Here is a 10,865-nt window from a genome sequence, read left to right as displayed (position 1 = left end):
CCACACAGTGTTTACACAAAGAGCCTAATGGTGTTAAGAAGCTATGTAGGTTAATTCAATTGTAGAGCCTGAGGTTGATCTACCAACGTGGCAGGTCGATTACATAATCACAAACTTTCCTAGCTATGGCGTGCTATAATTGGATGCTTATAACTGGAGTGGAAACGACACAATTTATCAAAATTGATATACAAGAGCATGAACAGTTTCCAAAGCTTTCGTTATACATGATTTCTACAATTTTGATCAGAATAATACCTCTTGCAGATATTTGCGACGAACAATAATGGAAATGTAGGGAAATAATAATCTGTTTGACCTTTTACGTTATACCATGGAGCTATAAACAGTTTATAGCTCCATGGTTATACATATATTAAATTCCTTAATTGCAAAGAGGACAATCATAAAACCACCCATAACCAGAAAGAAAAGACGTCCTGAAACTTTTATGAGCGATTGAGATGTCGCTCTTCCAAAACTATCAGTTCCGAATGACTGCTGGACACGTTTCTAAAACGCATGCGTATATGTAATCTTTCTTTTGCACATGGTAGTCCTCCAAAGAGGTACAGTAAAATCACTGTCCGCAGAAATTTCAGCTTCTTTCTGTATTTAGGGAACGAGTGCCCAAGAAAGTAACACTAAATAGTAGAATATAACATAGCGGACCGTTTTGAGTTAATTTATTACTGATGAAAACGATAAAGAAAGAAAAGGGCCCAAAATAATTGTCCGTTTGATATTTCCTATAAATCAGCCTAGGCCTACAGTGTAGCATAGCGTGAGTACTGTAGGCTTTACACTACAGTATTGCAGTAAGCCTAATAAAGTAATAATAGTTGTACGGACCAAGCCTAGTACAGTAGTACTATAGTAGCATGGTGGGCTCATTATTGATGCACTTAAGGATTTGATAATCGATGTCTGTCAAGGAAAAGTCTAAATCATTCAACTGTTTCAGTTTTTCATATGAGTTGTTCCTCAGAAATGTAATGATCTCAAAATACGTACTGTTCTGTGCCTACAAAATGTACAATTGAGCAGAATTTGACCACAGCATGTCTGCCATGTCATGATCTTTAATAGTTCATACCCCAAAATTGACACATTCTTCGATAAGCTAACTAGTAATTAAGTATACATCCATTGACTGGATGCTGTTTGCTATGCCGCTAAGCTCAAACAGGTCAGGTCCCAGAGAGTAGTATTATATTGAAGTAATTGTGGTTATTTTTAGGGAGTAAGATTTCCAAATGACACAAAAACCTGCATAACTGGGGGGGGGGGGGGAGGGGTGGTGTTAAAAGCTTTACAAAAAAATAATTTTATCAGCATTTATATGAAATGGATTAAAACTCATCAAATATGTAGCTTTGCTTGACTGCAAAAAAATTGCCTGCTGTATCATTGCTAGTAATATTTGAAGGTGCGTCGATTATGAAGCCTTACTATACTGTTATAGTAGTATGCCTACTAGTAGGTACATACCAAGCCTAGTGCTAGTATTACTACTACTAGGCTAGTAATAGTTGTAGTACTACAACTAGTAAAATTTGTTGTGAAGTAAGCAACACAGATTTCACGAATGGGAAATAAACAAGTAAGTGCCACTAGGATATCTGTCATTGGTTGGTTTGCATGTGAGTCTTACTACTTACCAGATACTGCTCAATGATGCATGCCCATAAACTTGGCTAGTGTCATATAATTAATGTTAGCCTAAGCCAAACTATTGTAACATTGTAAGAAAAGTTATTGTAACATTAAAAATCATCGTCTTTCTGGTTTGTGATAGCAGTTTCTGAGTTATAGTCATACTAAATACCTTGTTTGTTGCAGGTGAATAGATAGCCAGCATGCCGAAAACAGTGTGCAGTAAAGTTTACGCCACTCCAAGGCGACCCTTTGAGAAGGAACGGCTTGACCAGGAGTTGAAGCTCATTGGTGAATATGGACTGAAGAACAAACGTGAAGTTTGGCGTGTCAAGTACACCTTGGCTAAGATCAGGAAAGCTGCCCGTGATCTCCTTACCCTGGAAGAGAAGGAATCGAAACGTTTATTTGAAGGTAGGCATATATGTATATTTTCTCCTGGCATTTGGATTTATTATCAAACTAGCTACCTGAGCTACCAGTCACTAAAAACTAACCAGTATTCGTGCAAGCGCCCTCAATATTTTGCTATGACTGTTTTAGTATTCTGTTTCAATGGTTTATCATAATGATCAGTATTTTCAACAGTCTGCAATGCCTCAGACAAGTGTGCCAATGTACATTAACTCAATAAAGATACCAATGGTTGGCATACTTAGCGTATTTTATAAATACTAACTGCAGAATATGTACCATATACATAAGATACCATTCATACACATAATTGCATGTCAGATTCTCCAAGCAACTTTTTTTTTATTCCATAACAATAGAATTTGTTAACTTGACCAAGTGTTTTTAAGTCATAAAGAATAAGTAATAAAGAAAATGTAACAAAGGTGAATTTTTCCGATGATCTTTCTGTATGTGTATCTAATTGATATGCGACAGCGCTTATACAACAAAACCTTAAACTTAGGGAATAATTAATCAGTGATGTTCATTTTATGCACTAGTAAGGCCTCTATTTGTGATCACTTATTATTACGTGTATGTATTGCAAGAACCATTTAGAGAAGGCTGATAACATACATTTATTTTATTACATTATGAGAGGCTGAATTGTTTTGTGATTATGATCGTTTCATTTCTGCCCTCCCTCTCTTCAGGTAATGCCCTTCTGCGTCGTCTGGTCCGTACCGGTGTCCTCGAGGAGTCCAAGATGAAGCTGGATTACGTGCTCGGTCTCCGAGTAGAAGACTTCTTGGAAAGACGTCTCCAGACCCAGGTGTTCAAGCTAGGGTTGGCCAAGAGTATCCATCACGCCCGTGTGCTCATTAGGCAGCGTCACATCCGGTAAGCACACACACATATATACAGCCCAAGGTGTGATTTGACCTGTGTAACTGATGAAAGAAATGTTACATAATGGTACATGGGAAATACTTCTTATCAAAGCAGGCAAGCAAATTTACAGGCATGGTCGGCAAGAAAGTTGGAATAACTTAATGGATCCTGTTGCATCTCTCTTTTAAGTGGATTTGTCAGGGAAGTATGATATTTGCATAGTAAAGGGGTAACCAATGCATAGATCAGGCATGAGACTCTTCCGCGGAAACACGGATTTCCGATTTTTTTTCTTCTCATTTTCGCGTTTTTTTCTTGTAATCGTTTTTCATTATTTTTTTATTTATTTTTTTTTTTTTTTTTCTTTTGCCGAACATGCTGGACTGTGAAGGGAAGGAACACCGAATTTGACCAGTGGTGGAATCAAGTAGCACAATGCAAGCAAAAAAGCCTCTTTTTGGTTCAAAAAAGCTAATGGATAAATTATACAAGCAGAAATTCCACACTTTTTTGGCGAGTTACGTGATGTGATTGATTCCATCTAGAGTCCACCATTTTGCATCTAAGCCCTCCTTACCTGACAAAAAATTTCTAAAGGGGAGGGGGACACCCCCTCCCCTTAAACCCCTCCCCAGGACGGCTATCGATAAATTTCAGATTTTTTCCCCCCGGCTCAGTCTCATCCCTGATAGATGTGTACGATTCTAGGAAAGCATTTTTCAGTTTTATTTCAGGCAAAATAAATTAACGGTAAAGCTGTGAACACAATGTGAAGCCAAATAATCAAGTATTTCCTGCTCATCCTGAATTGCAGTTTGAAAAGCCTGCTGAAAATTGAAAAAGTTTCATATCTTTCCTATATTTTCTCTTTGGTGACAAGTCCAAATGTTAGCAGTTTTGGACCATTTGAAACTGATTTTTTAGTTGGCAAAGTTTCATGAAGAGACATTTGGTCCTCTTTCAGACCATAGTGCTTATCTTTCAAAGTGATAAAAGTTAATTTCACGGGTTAAGATTGAGAAAGTTCAAAGGTTACAGTGGCAGCAAAAGGAGAAAGGGAAGGGGCATTTTCGTCACCATTCAAAGTAACTTAAAAGTGGTGACTGGTTATCTTGCCTAGTCATGCATCAGGTAATAGCAGATCTATGATCTACTTGTACTGGGTTGGCAATTGCAATGGGTTCACCAAGATTTAATTACAATAATTAATATCAATATCAGGAACTGATATTCAAATCTGTTATGTGGTTATTATTCATTTTGGCAGTTGAATTGTTGGCCATCTTGACAAGTGGCTGCAAAACAGTTCTGCAAGACCAATTGGATATTTGTCAATCCTATGTCTTGTGAAGTAAAATTCACAGTTCCAAGACTGGAGATTCCTCTGTCCATGTACTTCCTCTGGAGATTAAAACAGAGACTGTCTCCTCTCAGTAGTGAAAAGAGCAAATGATTGACATCTCAAGGCCACTTGGACAAGCCCTATGTCTTGAACTCTACCATTTGTTGTTCTGGACTATTCAAACTGAGAGGAAGAGCATTTGAAAGAATAGATTTCTGCAAGGCCAATAAGATTTATAAATCTTATGCCTTGCCTTGTTAGATCATCCTTCCAGAGGAAATTTAGAGGTGATTTATTTATTGTTTGGTTTGGCGAGATGAAAGGCTGCATTTACTTTGTGGATCTGATCCCTGCACTGGGTGCGAAGCATGATCCTCCCTGAATCCTATTCCAAGTTTTAATTGGGGCATTGAGGGCAGGCTTTAACACTGAAGATAGGGCGTGGATTTTATTGTGCTGCTGTAAATTTAAAAAAAATATGTATATAGACCTTGTGGTATAATAACTCTGTATTGATGAACGCAATGTTTAGTATGCATTTGTTTTTCTGGCAAGTTGAAAGACGTCAGAAATATTTTACTCTACTTGGTTTGTACTCAAGCAAAACCAAAGATGTTGCAATCTCTAATATTTTTTTCTTGGCCTTTTGGATGATTTAAGATGACCAACATCAACAGTCTCCTCACTGTCAATGCCAACCCTTGTTGCATTCTCTTGGTATGCTAATTGTTTTTGTGTCTCTCAAAATTTATGGATCTTCGTCAAGTTGAATGTTGTATTTCGTACTCTTTGTTTCAGAGTTCGTAAACAGGTGGTCAACATCCCATCCTTTGTGGTTCGCCTGGATTCTCAGAAGCACATCGACTTCTCCCTGAACTCACCGTACGGCGGTGGACGACCTGGACGTGTCAAGCGTAAGAACGCCAAGAAGGGACAAGATGGAGGTGGAGGAGAAGAAGAGGAAGATGAAGATTAAAAAGTGTTTTGCTGCTCTCATGTTGTGTAATGTTGAGAGGACACTATAAATAAAAGAGTAAACAAACTGATTTTCTGGTCTCACATGTTCTTTGTATTTAGCTTGGTATCATGTTTATATTTTGGGTCGTGGTGTCAAGAGATGACCTAGCATTTCACCTGTCAACTGATGCTGCGTTACTCCAACAAACAAAGAAATAGGATCCTGCTCCACATCCAAAGCCATTACCCTTCCCAAAATCTGTTTTCTGCAATACCATCTATTGTAAGTCAACGAAAGAGCTACAGAACCTACTACACACATGTTATCGTCTAGTTTGCCACCCCCCCTCCCATCCTGCCCCCACCCTTCCTCAACCTCACACTCACCACTTCTCTTACACCTAATGTATGAGAAATCCTCGTAAACCGTGATTGATGATCGAGGTCCCTCATTAATCTAATGCATGGGAGGAACTCTCAACTTTCTTCCTTGTCCGCATATTCCAAACTTTTTCCAAGAAAAGAGTTACAGTATATTACACAGAAGTTATGTAAATAACTAGAAAAAGCCTCCCTCCTCTTAAAACGCGATGATCTATGTCCCTCGTTAATCTGAAGCATGGAGGAACTCTCAAATTTAAGCATATTCCAAAGTTTTTCCACGAAAGAGCTACAGAACCTACTACACGCAAATTATGTAAATGTCAGTAAACGGCATCCGTAGTGACATCGTTTTTTGGTCCAAATTTGAGTTTCCATCATATCTTTAATCTGCTTTTCATACATATCTTTTAATGTAATTGTTATAATGGTCTTATCTTATGACTTTTGAGTCGTATTTCTGTATCCAGAGGTATCGTCTCGCTGAGATACAAAAGGATTAATTTTCCGTACGTTTTCACGCTAGGCCCCTCTGTTCAAGGTCAATGCACGACTATAACATTAGGTCCACTTAGTGCGGAATTTGGTCTCCATTTGCCACTTGCAGCAAACCCAACCGGGCAACGTATCTACGGTGTCTCTTAGATGACATCATTATTAACAACTTCGAAAATAATTTTTAGTCGCTTTGGTGTCACTTTAAAAGTATTTCTGACTACCTGAGGAAAAGATTCGCCCTCCTCCTTTTCGACGAGAAAGGTACATATGGGAAACAGGACAATGACCGTGATAAAATCAATTTTCAGGATAACTAGCGATCAGTTCGGTTAAAAAAGAAGTTGAAAAGTGATATGAATTCCTTCTCATTCATTCATTTTACTTGAGCATGTTTAACGCTCGCGAAAACATGTCATGACGAATCATTACAGACGCTCACCCAAACCGTTCAAAAAGACCGCCACCCCCTTTTCTTAATGCACTGCTCTTCCAATCATTCTTCCCCGTCAATCCGTCTAGTTTGTCCCCCCCCCCCCCTTCTCCCCAACCGAACCCCGTTTGTTAAAGGAATATCTAATGATTATAGACACTTATCCTAATATTAAATCAGCGAGAGCAGGTAGTAATGATATTTACTTACATGAATGATTTTTTTTCAAATCTCATTTAGGACGAATTATCAGGTCCCCCTGGTTACATCATTTACCCCCCCCCCCTTCTGCCCTACCCTTCCTCAACCCCACACTCACCGCTTCTCTTACACAAAATGTATGAGATATCCTCGTAAACCGTGATGATCGAGGTCCCTCATTAATCTAATGCATGGACTAACTCGCAAATTTCTTCCTTATCCGCATATTCCAAACTTTTTCCAAGAAAGAGTTACAGTACCTATTACCCAGAAGTAATGTAAATAACTATAAAAAGCCTCTCCCCTCGTAAAACGCGATGATCTATGTCCCTCATTTTATAGACAACAACAGACTATAACAGTTACAGAATCAACAGAATTGAAGAGTTTTCACATGTTAACACCTTTACCCCAAAGATTGGGGAGGCGAGGGGATTGGGAGAGAATTGAGGACTGTCCCCATCCCCAACAACCCAGCCCATGTTTGCAAAAGTGTTCCATTGCATACAGTAGAAGTATGCCGTTTGGTAAAAAAAATGTACCCATTTCATTTTTGTGAGAAAAAATGTCCATGTATTTGCAAGAAAATGTGCCATTGTATAAAAACATTCATTACTGGCATTTGTGGTACAGATTTTACAGAGGACCTACTTTGTGAGGATTTTTTTTTCACCTACCCTCTCCTCAAATCAGTCTCATGTTCCATTTCCCCCCATGTTGCATTGTACCACAGTGCCCCCCATCCCCACCACTGAACCCTCTTCCACTGCCCATGGTGGGGTGATGGAGGTGCTGTCAGAAACCTGTCCACCCTTTGAAATGGATTTACGATACTGCTCAATAAGACCTTCCCCTCCCTACGCCTGCAAAGAGTCGTCATCCCCCAGCAATCCCGGCCCGGATATCCCCAAATATGCTAGAAAGTCTGGAAGTGGTCACCATTGAGGATTGGTGGAAAACAACGAAATAGGTGAGTTGCAGATACAGTGGCTGCTATATGAGACATCAGGAATTTCAATTTCTTTGACTCAACTATTTTGTATCGAAACTCTTGCTATATAGGCGAAATAACGAACATTTGTTCCAAATTTTACTTCAATAAAAATAGATTATTGGTGTCGATGATAATCGTAACCTTTGCATTCATGATGGTGTGTGTGTGCATTTGTGATACACATCTTGTAAACAAGATATCTGAAGAAGGGAAGCTTGGGCTAATCTCATATTAAATATGTATATGAACGACATTGCGTACAAGAAGCCTATAGTTTAGGGAGGTCATTTGGGGTCACCAGGGGTCAAATTGTGAAAACATTGTAAACACAGTATCTTAAAGGGGAAGACTGTGCAGACATCAAATGATGTGTAGTACCACGGAGTTCCATAACAACCCCCTGGTATAGTACCACATTGAATGCAAGAAGCCTATTGATTTTTGTGGAGGTCAGAGGTCATTTGGGGTCACCAGGGATCAATTTGTGAAAACCTTGTAAACTTGATATCTCAAAAATGGAAGCTTGGGCAGACCTCATATTTGGTGTGTAGAACTACCACATTGAGTACAAAAATCCTATTGTTTTTGGTGGTGATCATTGGGGTCATCAGAGGTCAAATTTTGAAAACCTGTAAACATGATATCTCAATATTGGAAGCTTGGACAGATCTCATACTTGGTATGACGGTGTATAACATTGATTAAAAGAAGCCTATTAATTTTGGTAGAGGTCAAAGATTAGTTGAAGTCAACAAACGCCAAACATTTACTTCACTCCCATATTACCTGTTTCTCTACACTACCGCACCTTCCTAAACATACTATTACATGGGAAGCTCGGACAGATCGCATATTTTGTATGTAATTGTACCACATTGAGTACAATAAATCTAATGTGGTGGGCGGAGGTCAATGGTGATTTCAGTTCATCAGTGGTCAAATTTTGAAAACGATGTTCTACACAATATTTCAACAAGGACAGATGTCATATTTAGTATGTTGATTTGTACAAGAAGCCTCTTTTTAAAGTCAATGGTTATTTCAGGACAGCCTGTGTCATGGTGAATTTATTGTTTGTCAAATCACAGTTTTCACTGTAATACTAAGATCAAGTATGTTGTACACCCTCACTATACATTATGTCAGATTCATGAAGAAAATTTAACTGCTCATGTTACATCATCAATACCACAATACATTTTTGCATTCTGGTTTTACGAACGGTCATTATTGACATTCATTTGGGTGATATTTACTATGACGTTTCCCACATAAACCGTTTCATTGTAAAAACTGAGAAGGAAATTGCAAGTTCGAAAGATTGTCACACTAGTGGTATATGAAACGAAAACATTTGATCAGTGCTTACGGAACTATATATTGCTAATGTGAAAACTCCAGCGGAATAGTGAACCAACACTTCCGTGAGGTGCATCCGTTGTGAAGAAATTGGAGGGATGGAATGGGGGGGGGGGGAGGTAGCCGTCCCTACGCTTTAAATTATAATTTGTTGAAGCACCGTTGTAAATATCGCGAGAGATTTACTAGAAATATAACAGCAACTTGCAGAACATTGTTCCGGAGATTTGGCCAAATAGAAACTTAATCAGATGGCAGCAACATCATCTTGTGGGGGAAGGCGATCCGATTTTATTTTTGCTGAGACGGGAATGTATGGGTGAGGGTGGGGAAAGGATTGCGAGTCAAACGTCAATATTGTGGTGGGGAACTGGAAAAGCATGAGACGCTTGGTTCTACTATCAATGTCTGTCTGAACTTCAAGTTAAAGGTATGCTGTATCCAAGTTGGCCCCAAATATGCAAGATATTCAAATATGGTCACCTTTGGTCAAAGTTCTTAAACTGTTCTTATTACAACCTTTCGAGGAAATTTTTCTCACTGTGACATTCAGTCATCTTGTGTGTTCCTTAGAAATGTCTGAGAACAATTTTGAGAGTAAAGACCTGCAGGAAAGTAATTTTTGAAAACTTCTAGCAATTAGCGTGCAATTATATGGGGCATAGGCTGACCACCTTTTCGACATGGAAATGTTACCATATCAAAACGGATCTCAAACTTGTGCTTGGAAATTTTCTTAATGTCTACTTTCATGCTATTGACGATACCCCCCCCCCCCCCATGCAGGGCCCTTAGCCCATATACATAGCAAATGATATTTGTGAAGATCGATTTTTCACATATTGTCGTATATAGTTAGTAAGTTAGTGATCGAAGAAACTCTTGACTGGATTGCATTTTTTCTCCGCATTAATCAGGCGCGTAGCCAGGAATTTGCCAAGGGAGCCTGGGCGAAACTGTAGATTCGGCATTGCAAACTATCAGAGCCGTCTCTATATACGGCTCTGCAAACTATCTAAGCGTAGCGCCACCATGGTTGGCGCGAAGCGTACAAGAAAATTTTAACTGAAAATGCCTCCCAGACCGCTGGAAATGGCACTTCCCAGGCCTTGTAAGTTGCATCTTAGCATTTTCTCTTTTGAAAATACTAGCGATATCATAAAAACATTATTATTATTTTTTAAAGTATGCTCAAGGGGGGGGGGGGGCGGCTTCCCCCTTCGCCCCCCTTGGCTACGCGCCTGGCATGAATACAAAGCACTCCGCCCCCCCCCCCCCTCTTTTATGCCTCATCCATAGTTATACTCCTCTAATCTAGTCCAACAACGGCACCGAATTTACTCTGTTTAGCGGTATAAACAATTTACAAGGACGGACTGTTTGCTACTAATATCCTTGCACAAACTTACTCCTCGTCCACATATGGTTCACAACCAGACTGTTGTTACGAAGGGTTGTCTTGAAAGGAGCACATGTAAAGGACATTCAATGCTTGTCTTTAAGACTATATATATACTAATGGGAGGGCGGATGGATTCGGGCCAAGGCGTTTGCATAATACAAGGTTTATCCATCTTCTTTAAGTTCGTACGTCACAATAGATTGATTTCTTGTGTCTATTGTTATCTGTTGACTCATTCACGGTGAGAAAAGAAGAGAAAGCAAATACGTAAGCAGCACAAGTTGCACAACTAGTACTCTTTTTGAAACGCTACACATACAACGTGCAGGTTTTTATCGAAGTTTTGGAAAGTAAAAAC

At 39.2% G+C, this 10,865-nt stretch overlaps 1 protein-coding gene across 1 annotated transcript; it reads left to right on the top strand.

Annotated features, from left to right (window-relative positions):
- Positions 1-415: 415 nt before the first annotated feature.
- Positions 416-5,331, top strand: LOC139960523 (small ribosomal subunit protein uS4). Its single transcript, XM_071958949.1, has 4 exons — positions 416-569; positions 1,843-2,070; positions 2,766-2,952; positions 5,084-5,331. Exons 2-4 carry the CDS (start codon positions 1,860-1,862, stop codon positions 5,259-5,261), a joined length of 576 nt encoding a protein of 191 aa, XP_071815050.1. The 5' UTR covers positions 416-569; positions 1,843-1,859; the 3' UTR covers positions 5,262-5,331.
- The last annotated feature ends 5,534 nt before the right edge of the window (positions 5,332-10,865 follow it).

This window comes from Apostichopus japonicus, chromosome 19, assembly GCF_037975245.1.
Source record: "Apostichopus japonicus isolate 1M-3 chromosome 19, ASM3797524v1, whole genome shotgun sequence".
Taxonomy (NCBI): Eukaryota; Metazoa; Echinodermata; class Holothuroidea; order Aspidochirotida; family Stichopodidae; genus Apostichopus; species Apostichopus japonicus.
Note: the sequence above shows the minus strand (reverse complement) of the source record. Positions and strands in the feature narration are given on the sequence as shown.